The sequence below is a fragment of the Hevea brasiliensis genome, chromosome 4 (genome assembly GCF_030052815.1).
Source record: "Hevea brasiliensis isolate MT/VB/25A 57/8 chromosome 4, ASM3005281v1, whole genome shotgun sequence".
In the NCBI taxonomy this organism is placed as follows: Eukaryota; Viridiplantae; Streptophyta; class Magnoliopsida; order Malpighiales; family Euphorbiaceae; genus Hevea; species Hevea brasiliensis.
Window position 1 is genome coordinate 115,143,691 of NC_079496.1, and position 16,604 is coordinate 115,160,294.

The 16,604-nt window shown below is 31.4% G+C and overlaps 2 protein-coding genes across 5 annotated transcripts; both read left to right on the forward strand.

The window, feature by feature from the left end:
• The first annotated feature begins 933 nt into the window (after nt 1–933).
• On the forward strand, nt 934–3,763 carry LOC110635735 (uncharacterized). The gene is made up of 6 exons (XM_058146375.1): nt 934–937; nt 1,864–2,229; nt 2,585–2,694; nt 3,104–3,175; nt 3,415–3,493; nt 3,582–3,763. Exons 1-6 carry the CDS (start codon nt 934–936, stop codon nt 3,761–3,763), a joined length of 813 nt encoding a protein of 270 aa, XP_058002358.1.
• A 6,752-nt stretch (nt 3,764–10,515) lies between these two features.
• LOC110635704 (two-component response regulator ARR12-like) lies at nt 10,516–16,439 on the forward strand. 4 transcript variants are annotated; one of them, XM_058146111.1, is made up of 7 exons: nt 10,516–10,636; nt 10,729–10,954; nt 11,615–11,767; nt 12,114–12,479; nt 12,878–12,954; nt 13,039–14,250; nt 16,146–16,439. In XM_058146111.1, exons 2-7 carry the CDS (start codon nt 10,825–10,827, stop codon nt 16,212–16,214), a joined length of 2,007 nt encoding a protein of 668 aa, XP_058002094.1. In that variant the 5' UTR covers nt 10,516–10,636; nt 10,729–10,824; the 3' UTR covers nt 16,215–16,439. The 4 variants fall into 4 exon arrangements, with proteins under 4 accessions (XP_058002094.1, XP_058002096.1, XP_058002095.1 ...); XM_058146113.1 differs by having other exon boundaries at nt 10,590–10,954; nt 13,039–13,231; nt 13,316–14,250; XM_058146112.1 differs by having other exon boundaries at nt 10,590–10,954; nt 13,039–14,254; nt 16,153–16,439.
• Nucleotides 16,440–16,604: the final 165 nt, after the last annotated feature.

Genomic DNA, 16,604 nt, shown 5'->3' on the forward strand with positions numbered 1-16,604 from the left:
GCATATCTGGTTGCAGTGCGATGGCGGCTCTCACCTTCTACGCATTTTCCTGAAATTCAGACATTAGCCCACAAAAATTCAAAGCGCTCATTACACTCTATAGACTCATATTTATACATAACATATGGAGCAGAAACTAGAAGCAAAGATGACAATGCAAGACGAATGTGGACCCTATATTTCCGCATGTGACTCCTAGTAGACTCTTCCCAACACTTTAGACAACATTCCCTAAGAATCTGGAGCCTAAGCTCTGATACCACATTTGTCACGACCCAACCTATGGGCCGGACCGGCACTAGGACCTAGGCCAGCCTAAAGCCCCCGAGGCCCGTAGTAAGCCTTAACTATTCATTTACCCAACTCTAAGGCCCATTTGGGCCCAATTTCAAGAAAACAAACGGACAGAGTCCGGCCATAAAATGGACTTACCAACGGGGAGTTTTCGACTCACCCGACCTGTAAACACAATATATAGTCATTTGGGGAGCTCAGCTCACCCTCCACATACTCATCAACATAAAATAAATGGGAGCTCAGCTCCCTCATCCAATCCATATATCCACAGTTCAATCATATCACACAGCCCCTCCTGGGCTCATCAAATCAGTCATCCATCACAATACGCAAAATTTCAATTTAGTCCTTATTATTGATCATTTTTGCAAAAACTACCCAAACAAGCTCTAAAAATTATAAAACTTTGCCCCGCGGTCCTTAGCAATATTACTAAGCTATTGCAAAAAGAATCGTAATTTTCTAAGCTACCACCAATATTTTATGGATTTTTAATCCTATTTAAGCACTAGAAAATTATGAAAAAACAAGGTTCAGGTTTACCTTTGCCGATTCCGACTTCGGGAACGCGCTCGGGGCGTCTGACAATGGGGGGGCTAGCCAAAACCTCGGCCCAATTCGGAGACTTTTCCGGTAATGGGTCCGCCCGGCGAAATTTGCGTAATGATCAATCGTCGAATTTCCGCGAATCGAGGATACCTACGAAGCCCATAACACGGGGTTAGTACATAAATTTTTCAGAATTTTCTAAGCTCATTTAATGCTCGAAAATACATCGAAGTTTCGTGGGACCCATCGAAAACGATGTCGAAAAATTCAAAATTTATGTCGTTGCGAAGCTCTCGGCGAATGGAGCGTCTTTGGTGGCCTCGGTTTCTCGTGGGATTCACGGTTTTAGAAATCTATCCCAAAAGTCGAAATGGGCTAAAATCTTCCCGAGCAAAAATCGGACAATCCGCTAGATGGATTTCTGCGTTCTTGGTGTCGAACGAAAGCTCTCGAGGAGACGATGATTTTGGACACAAGACACGGTCCAATCGGTGGCCGGATCGGCCGGATTTGGCCGGGGAAGCTGAGCGGCGTCTTGTGGGGAAGGCTTCGCGCGTTTCGGCCGGTATCTTTGGTTGAAAGCGGTGGGGTGGAGAGGAGAGAGAAACGAGAGAGAGAAGAGGGGAGGGAACGTCGCGCGCGGAAGGAAGAAAAAGAGAAGAGACCGGTCCGATCCGGTCCGGTTCGATTCGGCCGGTTCGATTCAAAATACAAAATTTTGAATTTTTACTCTGCATCGGGACCAAAAACGAGGTCCAAAAATTCCGAAAAAATTCCATAAAACTCAGAAAAATACGTAGACTCCAAATATATTTTTAGTTTTGCCACGTGGTCTTTAAATTAATTTTTAAAAATCATCAAAGTTTATATTTTCGGAAAATCGAACCCGATTTTTAAAATCCGAAAAATCTCAAAAAAATTTCTAAAATTTAAATAAAATTAAAATACCAAAAATACTCATAAATAATAAAATTTTGGGGTGTTACACTTGGGCTCCATCCATTGGTGTGTTGTTAGATGATGATGATGATGGTCTAGGTGATAATATTGAGAAAGCACATAGAGAGGATGCTATTCGATTGGAAGGAACTGGTGACTTTGAGGAGGAATCTAATTTTCATAAGGACTTGGATCAAAGAGTTAACAATGAAATTCAAGGCACCCAAAGGATGCGCAATGATGGCCCAGCAATAGAACAAATTCAAGGTAAAAAAGGTAAAAGGGTAGACATGTCAAGCAAGCAAGGTAAAAAGGATAACAAGGCAAAAAGAATGAAGATGCAATCTAGTGGTTCGGTTAAGTTATCGGAACAAATTGATAGACTAGTTACAACAGTTGAGAGTAGAGGTACTATTACTTCTAAGAGGAATGATTTACCTGGATGTACTATACCTAAAGTATATGAGCAGCTAGATGCCTTGCCAGAAATTGAGGAAGGAAATGAGCTCTAGTTGTTTGCTACTGAATTTTTAGAAATAAAGTCAAAAAGAGAGATGTTTGCTTCCATTAAAAAACCTAAAGCAAGATTAACTTGGTTGAAGCATCATCAAGCTAAGGCTAAAATGTAAAATTTTTATTGTTCACTATATAGAACTTCTTTGTATTATGTAGAATAAACTTTTATGCTGTGTACTTTGTATTATGTGAGATGTGTTGAATTTTTTAATATATATGTTGTTTTAATTATATTAATTTGGCTTGCATATTAGTAATAATATATTTATGTTGTTCTTTCTAGATATGGATATTGATGTGCAAAATAATATTAATGATGAAGAGGAGGAAGCATTGAATGCTCTTGATAATGATGAGGATGATGATGAAACTTGGCAACTAGTAATAGCAACTGTGGGTGCTATTACTGAATATTTTTATAAATATATATATAAAGAGACTTGCAAGGTTTCTTACCAAACAGGTTTGAAATGGTTGTTGGAGGTATTACAAGGCCATCAAGATCATTGTGTTAATATGTTTAGGATACACAAAGATATAATGATACAATTATGTTTCAACTTGGAAAGTAAATATGGGTTGAAATCATCAAGAAGGATGTCTGTGATGAAAAAAGTTGCAATATTTCTATACACTCTTGCCCTTAATGCTTCAAATAGGCATGCACGAGAAAGATTTCAACATTCTGATGAAATAATTAGTTGACTCTTTAGGTAAATTTCAACATTCTGATGAAATAATTAGTTGACTCTTTAGGTAAGTATTACATGCTGTCTATTTAATGTCAATGGATATGATAAAGCCTATAGATCCTGAGTTCAGTGTCACGCCACCAGAGATTTTAAATGATAGAAGATACATGCCTCATTTTAAGGTAATGTGTTTTTATCTCAATCATTTTTTCAAAAATATCTTAACTTAAAATAATTTGTATCTGATTAGTTTATACACTCTCTATAGGACTGTGTCGATGCAATTGATGATACACATGTGTGAGCGAGTATTGCTCCAGAAGAGCAAATTCCATACATTGGGAGAAAGGGAATTCCGACACAAAACATTATGGTTGCTTGTAGTTTTGATATGCAATTTACATTTGTGTGGGCAGGATAGGAAGGAACAACGCACGATTTAAGAATTTTCTTAGCAGCTATTAATGATCCAGTTATTAAATTTCCAAAACCCCCTGAAGGTATTTTACAAGAAACCTCAATTTTTAAGGAACATTTTTTTTATTACGCATATTATTTTAACTATAAAATATTGTTAATGAATTCTAGGAAAATATTATTTGGTTGACTCTGGATATCCAAATATGAAGGTTTATCTTAAACCTTATAAAGATACGAGATATCATTTACCATATTTTAGACGTGGTCAACCACCATCAAGACAAGAAGAAATTTTTAATCGTGCACATTCTTCATTGCGAAGTGTAATTGAAAAGACATTTGGGGCATGAAAAAATATTTGGCATATTTTGGATAATATGCCTGCCTACCCTTTTAAAGTACGAATGAAAATTGTTGTTACTTTTATGGCTTTACACAATTATATCAGAAAGAGAGCAAGATGTGATAGAGTTTTTTAAATATTTAATAGGAATCCTGAATATGTGCCTTTCAACACCTTGACTGATGTCGAAGGTATTCCAATTGATAGTCATAGAGACAATGAATCATCGTATATGAATATCATTCGCGATCAAATTGCAAGTAGTTTAATGACACGTAAAAATTAACTGTAATAAATATTTATACTTTTTAATTAAGTAGATGACATATTAGTTTTGCTAATTATTTTGCAAAATATTAATGAAAGATTTTATTAATGTTTATTAAAATTTAAATAATAATAAATTTTTTAAAATTAAATACATTTTATTATATAATTTAAAAAAATAATAGGAATTAAATAAATGGTTAATTGTTAATAAAATTAAAATAATATATTTATAGTTAGTCCTTTTTTATAATTTAGCCTCTAACATTAATTTAAATAGCAATTTTAACCAAACACATAACAAATAACTTTTTGGATTAACAACAATTTTCTATTTTATTACCAAACATGTAAACTACTTTTTTATAACAGCAGTTTCATAAATAACAGTTTTAAAACAGCAATAATAAAATATTACAATAATGCCAAACAGACCCTAAATAATTTTCTTGATTGGGTTAATCCAATATGCTGCGAACTTCATTGGCCTAACTTCACTGCATTTATTATTTCTAATAGATAACCAAAATTGAATTTTTGTAAGAGTACTTTGAATGTCAATTTTGGTTTTTGATAAATGAATCCAATTTATTATTATTATTATTATTATTATTATTATTATTATTATTATTATTATTATTATACTAAATTGAATTCCTGTAATTGGCTTATTGTATACTATTGTGGCTAGATTTTCACCACTTAAATAATTTAATTTTTTTTATTATTCATCAATGTTCCAAGCATAAAAGGATAACTTCAATTCTGTTTTTTCCATTATTCTGAATGCTATTTAGACAAATATGTTCAGAGATTTCTTGCAATCAAAGTTCTTGAATTATTTTCAAATTCAACTATATAGAATCCCTAAATTTACAAGTTACAGACTATAAATCACCAATGAGTTTTAATTCAGTTGTATATTTGATATAAATATTTAATTTAAAATTATTAAATTTGTTTATGTAAAATTATACTCGATATACAGTGTCTCATGTTGGCCCTCCTTTCTCTTTCTCTTATACCATTTGAATTCGTGCCTGAGAATATATATATATGTTGAAGATTCATGTTGGGTGCAAAATCTTGAGGTTTTGTGATTTAAGTCATGCATTCATGCTAGAAAATAATCCTTCTAAACTTTCACAAAGTAAAAATAAAATTGCGTGTATCAATTTTTTTTTAATTATAAATATGAGATATGTTAAGAATATTCAAATATTAGAATTTTTACGTTGAAAAGAGGTAGGATAAATGAAAAATATATAAGTGAAAAAATTGATAAACTCATTGTCTTAAGGTTTTTGATCAGATATGATATCAAATTTATGAATGTATTTTTTCATAAGGCTCATTAAAAATAATCTCCTTGGCGCTTTGGGCTCTATAACAAGTGATAGCCGAGATGATGGTTCAACAAGGATGAATATGGAGATGGTAGTCGATGATTCTTATAGTGCTCTGACATGTAAAAATAAGAGTTGAAAGTCTCTTAGTAGGTTCAATGGAGTAGAAAGGTATTCTTCTGTGCTTCTGTTTAAGGAGAAATAGGCCAATCGAAATTTTTTTTAAGAAAAGAGAGAAATATAAAAAGCAAGAACTTGTTATCTCAAAATTTTAAGTTAAATATATTTTCAAATCTATAAGTGTATCTTTTCATAAAACCATCAAAAAATATCTCCTTATACACTTGGCTCACAAATCTTTAAGAGGGTACTTTATACATTGATTCACTTTTATATATTGAGTGATAATAATAAAGGATTATCTACCCGATTCTCTCTTTGTCATGCAAAAGCTGAAATCCCCATTTGAATTTTACTAGGAGTCAAAGGATGCTCCTTTGTATGATCATTTAAAAAAAAAAAGGTTAATTGTTGGGATCTTGCATGTATCCACATTGTGTGTGTGTAGCTAGCTATGGAGGATCTCATTATATGTGGCTGAAATGAGAATCAATTCCAAAAAACCAAATTCCTTTATTTTATTTTATTTTATTTGGTTATAATAAATCAATATTAGTAATCAATAATTAATTATTTTTAATTCAACATTATAATTAACAGTAAAAAAATATAATTGAAAATGTTAACTTTTAATATTTATAATTATATATCTAATAGGAATAAATTAATTAATGAGGATGATAGTTTTATTTCTTTATTATTTTTGAGAACACCTAATAATAATTATTGGCATTAAGTGGAGATAGTTCAGTAGATCAGTCTATTTAAATCCTTTCGATCTATGGCACCTGAGTTGCTACGCTAGATTAGAATATACCTCTGCTAGCAGCTTAAGTTTTTTGCATGGTAGTAAATGCTTGATCCTATAATTAGTACTGGAGAATTGTTGACATTAAGTGGAGATAATACAATAAGCCAACATATCGTCTAAATCTCTTTGACCTATAGCACTTAAGTTGCTATGCTATAAGGGGTTAGAGTTAGAATTGTGTCTCTGTTAATAATTTAAACTTTTGACAAGATGTTAAGTGCACAATCCTAAAATAATCATATTAATTATGTTAAGGAACATAATAATAATAATAATAATAATAATAATAATAATAATAATAATGATTTTTTAAATATTTTAAATGGAATACTTTTAAAATCATTTAGAAAAAAGAAAAATTTAGTTGGTAAAATTAGATCAAGAATATATTACTTGTAAAGATTAAAAAATATTATACAAATTTTTGGAAATTAAATCTCCGCTTAAAAACAACGCTCATGACAATCATGCTTACTCTGCTTTTAACTTGAAGAAATAGTATGTATATCATCAAAATATGGACATCTAGCTGCTTACCAATTAAAAGAAGAAGCAGAGAAGCTGCAGACATAGTGTCATCTCAAGTCATTGAGCACTGAGCAGAATGAGAGATAATGAATGATTTAAAGAGAATTATTAAAAGGCACTTAGAGGAATTCAAGTGATAAGAACATCTCTTAATGTAAAAAAATAAAAGATATATACATCACATCATCTAATAATATGGGACAATTATATATCTGGAACCCACTCTTCTCCACATTCATACTGGTGGGCATTCAAGTGCCTTCTTATTTGCTACATTTTCTTTCACTATATATTTTCTCCTTGGCTCTATCTCTCTCTCTCCCTCTCACCACCAACCTTTGGAAAGTAACTTTGGTGGAGAAAGCGAAAATCTCTTTCTCCCTCTCTGCAAGTATATGATTTAGATGTTCAATTCCTAGAAAGAACGAAAGAACTTACTCAAAATATAGTGACAGAAACAAGAAAAAAAAAAAAAAACACACACACACACATTTAGATTGCATTTATTTCATGAAAAATATAAGATAAATCTAATAATTAAAATTTCTAAATTTATTTTAAGTAAAAAAAATATTAATAACTTTTAGGATTGATTAGTTTATAAATTATAATGAACACCCTTTTAGAATAACCTATAAATAATTCAATTTCAATTTTTGTTTCACTTAAATTGAAAGTTGTCGATTCTCCTTCGAATTAATTTAGATATCAAAAAATATTAATGCTAAATATTAATAATAGTTTTTATATTATTTCTTAATAAATACGTAGTCAAAGTTAAAATTCTAAGTAGATATATAGATTATATATGATATAAGAAATATTTAATAACAAAATTAGTATGGGTGGTGAAAGATTTTGTATCTCTAAAATAAAAATAAATATTCGATATTTGTAAATAGAGAAAATTTTCGTTGAGAACGCTTTACTCTCATTATAGACTTTGCCGACGTTTTACTTATATATATATATATATATATATATATATATATATATATATATATTTAACACATTTAAAATATAGTGAACCTTTGGGCATCTACAAAAGACATTGTAGTTCTCAGAATCATGAAATGAAAAGGACTTATAATTCTGCCAAATATACAAAAATCAACGTCTCTGTCCAGAAGAAAAAAGAGGGTAACATAGAATTTCCTTCATGTGGGAAAAATATGGATATTCCAAGCTTTTTCTACTGCATTAATTAATTTCATTAACTTCTGAATTGGGTTTTGACTTTTTCAACATTTTCTTAAAGGTGTACAATTGATTAGTTGGGCTTTAAATTGAACTTGGAAACTAAATTATTGAAATAATGTAAAATGAAAATTGTATTGAATTGAATAATAAAGAAATTAAATTAAACTGAATTGAATTAAAATGGTTTAATTGGATGATTTTATGTAGAATACCAAAAAGATAATGCCGTTTTCACTAAAAATAATGCCGTTTTCACTCTTCTCCCCACTCAACCAAGAACAAAATCAACCCCGGTCAATTCTCAACATAAATCCTCAAATTTTCAGCATAATCATTAACAAATTCTCGACATAAATTTTAACAAAATTCTCAAAATTTCAATATAATTTCAGCAAATTTACTATAAAGAGACATATTGAATTGATGCAGAGGGTAGGGTGCTTGCAAATATCACCGTGCTGAAATTTGAACTTGATTAATATTTTTATTATTTAAATTTATTTTAAAATATATTAAAATTTATTATCAATTATTTAAATTTGATTATTATTATTCAAAAAGTATTCAAATTCTTTTAATTTTATATATTTTTAGATAATAATTTACATAAAAAATAATTTTTTTATTAATAATTTATATTTTAAAATTTTAATAATTTTAATAAAATATTTAAATTCTATTTATTTAAAATATAATATATATTTTATATTTAATTAATTATTTATATAAATAAATTCTAATAATAATATCAAATATATAAAATTTGAACACTTGACCCGTCAAGTGTATTAATCATCAAATTCTAATTTATCTCAATTATATATATAATACTCAAATCCATTTCATTAAAATTTGATCTAATCCGTTGTCATCTTTTATTAGAGGGACTATAAATAAAAATGGAGTTTAACCTTTCAACTTGACTTATGAGTTGTTTTAGAATGTAAATAATAAAAATTAAAAAAAAAATATTAAATATTTACATTGCCTTCAAAAACTCTTTTTTTTTCTTAACCTTCGATTTATTCGAAGTCCACCTTAAAACTCTATTTATTATTATTTTTTTTTAAAAAGGCAAATTTCAAATTTAATAATGCTAAAACTAAGGTATTATAAATATAAATAAAGAAAACATACTGAGAAATTAATTACTTGAAATGAAATTTAAAAATTAATTAATTTTAAAAAAATATTATTATTTGAAAGATTATTAAAAAAATTATTAAAATTTTGTAAATATTAATTTTATTTTAGTTTAAATATATTTTGACTTAATAACATTAAAACAATAACATATTTTTTTAATAATATTTAAAATAAATTTAAAAAATATTTAAATACTCATATAGTGTGAAGCTATTTTTTTACTAACTCAACTCAACTCAACTCAACTAAGTCTTAATCCAAAAAATTTGAGGTCCACTATATGGATTCGCTTTCTCCACTCTGAACGATTTTGGGTTAAATCCTCAGAAATATATAATGTTTTTAGGTCATGTTGTACTACTTTCCTCCAAGTCAATTTAGGTCTACCCTTTTTTTTCTTTCTATCCTCTAACTTAATGTGCTCTACTTGTTTAACTGGAGCCTCCGTATGTCTACGCTTCACATGACCAAACCACCTTAATCTCCCTTCTCTCAACTTATCTTCAATTGGCACTACTCCTACCTTTTCTCTAATACTCTCATTACGGACTTTATCTAGTCTAGTATGGCCACTCATCCACCTTAACATTCTCATCTCTGCAACTATTATCTTAGATGCATATGACTCTTTCAATATCCAACACTCACTACCATATCACATCCCTCATCTACTTGAAGGACTGAACCTAGATATTTAAAGTGATTACTTTGGGAAAGTACCGCTCCATTTAAACTAACTCATTCTCTATCACCAATTTGGCATTCACTGAACTTGCAATGCATGTATCTGTCTTCGTTCTACTTAACTTAAAACTCTTTGACTCTAGAGTACTTCTCCAAAGTTCTAACTTTCTATTGACTGATTCTCGTGTCTCATCTATCAGAACAATATTATCTTATGTCTCATTTATTTATATAATAATTATACAGATTAAAAGAAAGTGATATATAAAATATTAATCGTATTTTTTTGTTTAAATATAAATATTTTATATTTCTACTATAAAATAAATAGTAGTATCTAATAGTAAAATAACTATAAAGTAAGAATTTGATACCTAAAAATAAATGCTTAATTTCTGATATTCTCTTTTATAACATTAATTATACATATTTATATTTATATTTTATGGATAAATTTTTAATTATTTCTATTATGAATATTTTAATATAAAATTTGAGAAATAAAAAATAATAAAATATAAAATGATTAATAAAATAAATTTAAGATATATTATTTTTATATATTAAAATTAAAAATAGATATAAATTAAAATTATTAATACTGCATTCGGACAAGTAATAACCAATATCGTAAACAGGACAAAATTCATCATATCAATCGCGTGTGTGCAGTACACGTAAGAAGCCAAAATTGGTAAAAACTTTATACTATAGATTTACAGTGAAGTTGTTCAATCAGAATCTCTATTTTCATGGTTAAGAAAGTAGAAAAAAACTTGTATGTGTTTTTCTTTCTAATATAGATTCCACCTTCTTTAATCAGTTTCTCTCTCAAATTTCTCATCTTTTAATCTCTGTCTTTTGTTTTAGCTTCTGGGTTTTGTTCAATTCTGAGTTTTGAAGACCAAATACAGTGTTTTGTCAATTTTTCATTTTTCTCAAGAGTGAAGAGAGAAATTAGAGAAAATGACTGTAGAGCAAGGAATTGGAGCACCCGGAGACCAGTTTCCTATTGGAATGAGGGTTTTAGCCGTTGACGATGACCCTACTTGCCTCTTACTGCTAGAGACTCTGCTTCGTCGATGCCAATACCATGGTCTGTTCTTTTTTTTTTTTTTTTTTCCTCCTTTTATCCTCGTTTTTGTGTTATTTCATTCACTCTTTTATTAGTTTTCGGACTTGGGTTTTTGGATTCGTGCTTTCTTGTTATGATTTTGATGTTTGTTTGCTGATTGGCTAATTTGGTTTTACATCCCAATTTATCCACTATCTGCGTGAAATATGAAATCTGTGCCAATTGTTGGCTCAATTGAACTTCTCTCTTGTTTTCTTTACTCCCTTTGTTTTCTTCTAAGTGTGTTTTCTATTCCATATCTTTCTTTTGCGAGATGGGCCCTTGGATATGCATATACTTTAATAATATTTTATTCTTCATTATTGTGATAAAGCTCAGTGGCGCTTTTGAATATTTACCGTCTCTCACCAGCTTTATATGATTTTGGTTTAAGTGTTTTATAATTATTGAAACTGTAGGATCCACTGAGTTGATTGGCCCTCGTTTTAAATTGAAGATTTAGATAGATTCGTTCTGTGCTTAAGTTTCCAATGTCTTGTGATTTATTGGGTGTGACTCATTACTGGATTTGTTTTTCTTATTAGTATATATAATTCACTGCTTTTATATGTTTTAATATATTATGTTATTTGTGGATTTTGACAACTTGGTTTTATTCAAAATGGATTTTGGACTGTGCAGTTACCACAAGTAGTCAGGCAGTTGCAGCATTGATGATGTTAAGAGAAAACAAGAACAAGTTTGACCTGGTTATCAGTGATGTGCATATGCCAGACATGGATGGTTTTAAATTGCTGGAGCTCGTGGGGCTTGAGATGGACCTACCTGTCATAAGTGAGCCAAAAACATTACACATTGGTCTTTTCTTGGTTTTGTTGATTGAAAATATGTTACAGATTCTACATATTATCATTAAATTTTTAGCAGACAAATTGAAATTTTCAATTTTGTGCCATTTCCAAATTTGCAATATTTCTTGGAAGTTTAGTGATTTCTCTATTAGTTTAAACCCATATTTTAAGTTGATTCTGAAACTGAGTATTAGAATCATGTTCTGTTCAGTTTTATAATTTGGGTGAGCATAATTTTATATGATTTTATTAGATTATACAAACATTTTTGCAGAATGAGGTTGTTTGATCAGGTCTTGATCCTAATTCAAATGTTGAAATGTCTGTAGTGTTGTCAGCAAATAGTGATCCAAAGCTTGTGATGAAGGGGATTACTCATGGAGCTTGTGATTATTTGCTGAAGCCTGTTCGAATGGAGGAGTTAAAGAATATCTGGCAACATGTAATTAGGAGAAGAAAATTTGATAACAAGGATTGTAATAACTTTGACAGCCAGGACAAGGGAAGTGGTGAAGCCACAGCTGACCAGAAGCATAATAAAAAAAGGAAGGACCAGAAAGAAGATGAGGATGAGGATCGTGATGATAACAGACATGAAAATGAGGATCCGACAACCCAAAAGAAACCTCGTGTTGTTTGGTCAGTAGAGCTGCATCGCAAGTTTGTTGCAGCTGTTAATCAGTTGGGCATTGACAGTATGTCTTCAAACCTTCATCCAAAACTGAGTGTTTGAGCTGTTGTACTTATATCATTAAGCATATAATACTCAATTGTGTTATGTGTGCTTGCATGTGTGCACTTGCAAGTATGTGCACACATGATTTTGCTCATCATCATCTTGTATAGATCTAATGAATATTGTTTTTCTAATAGATTTGGGGATAATATGTGGTCTCCGATGTTTGTCAACTATTTCCATTGCATTTGCATTAGTTTAATTTTCACTAATCAATTCAACCAAAGCAACCTTACTTGTTAATAACTAATTCTTAGAGCTATAATTTGTCACAGTAAATCAATTCATGAATGAAGCCTTTTTTCTTGCTATCATTGATATAGTTGTTTATTTTCAATTTTTATTGTTTTCATGCAGAAGCTGTGCCTAAAAAGATTCTTGATTTGATGAATGTTGAAAAGCTTACGAGAGAAAATGTTGCAAGCCATCTCCAGGTATATACTTAACCCCTCCTGCCTAAATTCAATATAAAGTAATAGTTTGCTCCTGGTAGCTAATAAATTGTTTTGTGGTTGCAGAAATATAGGCTTTACCTTAAAAGGATCAGCACTGTGGCAAATCAGCAAGCTAATATGGTGGCAGCTTTAGGCAGTACAGATGCTTCCTACTTGCAAATGGGTTCTGTGAATGGACTTGGTTTCCCCAACTTGGCTCGAACTGGGCAGTTTCATAATGCAGCTTTCAGACCTCTCCCACCGAGTGGTATGCTTGGTAGGTTGAATTCTCCTGCTGCTCTTGGTATTCATGGTCTTCCTTCTACTGGAGTGATTCCAATAAGTCATTTACAAACCACAGGCCACTTGACTGATAGTCAGAGCCAATTCCAGTCAATTGTACATGCTGGAAATGGTGGGAATGTACTTCAAGGGATGCCAATGCCATTAGAACTTGATCAAATACAATCTAACAAGGGCAATACAACTACTCTTTCTGTTTCCAGTGGCTTCCCAGATGCAAAAATAATGGCTAGCTGCTCAGTCAGTCCTTTTCTTGGTGTTGCAAAAAAATCCTTGATGTTAGAAGGGAATGCTCAAGAGGCTCAAGATGGCCAAAAATTTGGAAAACACTCTTCCCTTGCTGTGGCCTCTTTAGATTCAGGATTGTCTTCCAATTTTCTGGATCATGGTAGATGTAATGACACCTGGTCAAGTGCTGTTCAGTCAACAGGGGTCCAATCAAATTCTTTTGCCTTAAATGACTGTTTTCAACAAGCAACTCCACATTCTAGTAACATCAGAAATAACATGTCAACAATGGTTTCACAAAGTGGGAATACTCCTCATGTCTCTTCTATTTCTACACTGCCAATTCACTTGCAGGACTTTAAGGCAGAGTTACAGTGCCAAATAGCTTCAATTAGAAATAATGCTAGACAAATGATTAACAATGCCCCACAAGGGTGGGATGACCAGAGGCGAGATGCTTCTTGCCACTCAAATGCTGTATGTAGTTCAATAAATGCTGCAATTCCTATTCCTGGGAGTCCAATGGGTCAGAGTTTGGACCCAAATAATGTCATTTTTCATAGAACCAAGGACTTCAATTCAGCAAGACAATCAAATCTTGTTGATCCATCTCTGATGAAGCATAACGAGTTTGCAAATTTGGCCATGGAATCACTAATGAGGTCCAATGAAGGATATGTGATAGGCCAACAGAAGCCACAGGGCAGTTATGTTTCTAATAATTTTGGCTCCTTGGAAGATTTAGCAAGTGAAATGGTGAAACAGGCAAGTTACCATATCCATGTGCAATTGTGAATTCCTGTTGGGACATTATTTCCTGTGATCCTGTCATATCTTTGTTTATAAATAATATTTGCATAACATTTCCTAGCTTGAACCACTTATGAAAGAAACTGCTCTACGTCATTGCTCAAGGTACAAGGTAAAGAAAAATTTTCTTGGTGCCTTAGAAAGTGGGCTCAAATTTTCAGAATTAATTTTAAGTGTTAACAGGGAAACATTTAGATTCTGGCATAATCTAACTAAAGCTGGGGTAGGCTTCAGCATGTTTAATTACAAGTTGTTACAGGCTTTCATGGATTAATGTTTACTTGTGACTAATTCAAAGAAATTTATATATGAGAGTATGCTAATTTCCTTTAATTTAGGGATGACTGCAATATCTGCCTCTGACCTGTAGCTGTTTTTATTACATTTAAGTGTTTGTTTTTTATTGTTATTGTAATGAATGCTTTTGAAATTTGATTGAATATTATCCATTTTCAAATGACTTGATCCTTCCTTTGGGGAATGTTTCCACTAACTTAATGAAAGCTATGGATTGTCATATATGGTTTCTGACAGTTTATTGCATTAAAAGCCTGCTCAATAACTTTTAAGCCATAAGCTGCATAATTTTCTATTTTTTTTATTATGGCTTGTTATCCAACTCATATTATTATTATGAACATTATAATGTGGTTTTATAATTGCTCTATGGGACAATTAAAATATGGGACAATTAAAGAATGCATTATAAAATTTCATTAGAGTTCTCTAATTTTTGTTGTGAATTACATTTCTTGATATAATCCGGCAATATGATATGAGTATTGTGGATTGCGTGTCTTTCATATTTTAAATTTGGCTAAGCCATTAAAGTTAGCAATCAATTTTGCATATTTCTTGTTCAGTTCTATTGTTCAAAGGAGAATGTCTAATCCAGAGAATATAGAGGGTCCATTTTCTTTGAACATCATTTCATTTCCTTTGTAGGGACTTATCTGCTTGGCTGTTCTTGAATTTCCTGCAAGTAAGCCAATACTATAGCTAGCATGCTATCATTGTTACAGAGAGTGTTGTTGAATTATAATGGGTAGACAGGCATCCTTGCAATTTCTTCAAGGCCTCCCAAATGTACAGCTCTAGACACTATGCCCTACTTAATTAGTTGTATCAGGTACCCCTATAATTTCTAGGAAGCTTGCCAAATGTACAGCTGTTGCAACTACAGCCTACTCGAAAAATGGATTCCTAGCTGTCAGTAGCATTATGACCTGGTAATCAATGGAGAGAGAGAAAGCAAATTGAATGGCCCTTATAAATCCTTTGTTTTAATGTACTGAAGTTAATGTGTGCTTCAGATGATTGTTGATTTTCGTCAAATGAGTGGCTAACAGGGTTTTGAAAGTGCATTCCTAAACCAAACATAGTGGAGGAAATGGATCCATATAACCAATAAACCAATCCTACCTTTATAGGACTTGAGGCTGAGTTGGGTGGCTAAAAACCCTATTTATTTAGCTCTTGCCCTACTTTGGGCATTATAGGTGCATCCAACTGCTGTTACTGTGTTAAATTTGCTGAATATCCCTTTAAGGCTAGAAGCTATCATTTGTTTTCCCTATAATTATACTGTATGATAGTTCTGAACTGATAATACAGTTTTAGTTTCTTTTTTTTTAAAGAAAAAAGAAGTTGTTTATATGTATACACATAAACAAGCACAAGTATAGCATTAGCATGATTTAAATCTTAGTCATCTTGAATCTCCATTCCATTTTTTCTTCTATCATTGAAGAATGTCGTAATTACCTTTCTTTCCAGTAATCATCATGTGGTTTTGATATCTTCATCTGCTCATGTCTTGGGCATCTGCTAACATTAATTTGGTGATGCAGCAGGAAGATAAGGTGACAGCGGCAGGAGAATTTGGGCATGGTGCTTATTCTCATAGGACGTGCATGTAAAGCAGAATTTAGCTGCCGAAATCCCCAACAGAGAAGGATATACCATAGAATCGATCATGTTTTTTCCCCCATGTAATTTATACCTCATTGGTCTATGATTTCCACTTGTACGTTTCCTCTAGACAATTAGTAGCAGTTGTTTGTATTTACAGCATAGCAAATTTTTGTAGTTGGTTGAACAATATGCAACTTGTGAAAATTTCTAAGAGCATATTTATTTTTGAACGATAGGAAATGTATATTCTTGATCATGGACCCAGAAGTGCATTATGAGCTTTTTGCTTGTTCTTACATGCTATACTTCCCCTTCAGCTTGAGATTATCGCAGGGCCCACATTGAGGAAAGGAGTAGTACTATTTGACCAAGAAAAGTGCCTCCCACTGGTATCA

Bases quoted from the DNA above. Each gene is read 5' to 3' on its own strand.
- LOC110635735 (XM_058146375.1), top strand. The intron at 2,230-2,584 runs GTACTATACCTA...TGTTCTTTCTAG, and splicing joins GAGGAATGATTTACCTGGAT to ATATGGATATTGATGTGCAA. The intron at 3,176-3,414 runs GTAATGTGTTTT...TGGGCAGGATAG, and splicing joins GATACATGCCTCATTTTAAG to GAAGGAACAACGCACGATTT.
- LOC110635704 (XM_058146111.1), top strand. From the start codon at position 10,825: ATGACTGTAGAGCAAGGAATTGGAGCACCCGGAGACCAGTTTCCTATT. The intron at 10,955-11,614 runs GTCTGTTCTTTT...TGGACTGTGCAG, and splicing joins TCGTCGATGCCAATACCATG to TTACCACAAGTAGTCAGGCA. The intron at 14,251-16,145 runs GCAAGTTACCAT...TTGGTGATGCAG, and splicing joins CAAGTGAAATGGTGAAACAG to CAGGAAGATAAGGTGACAGC.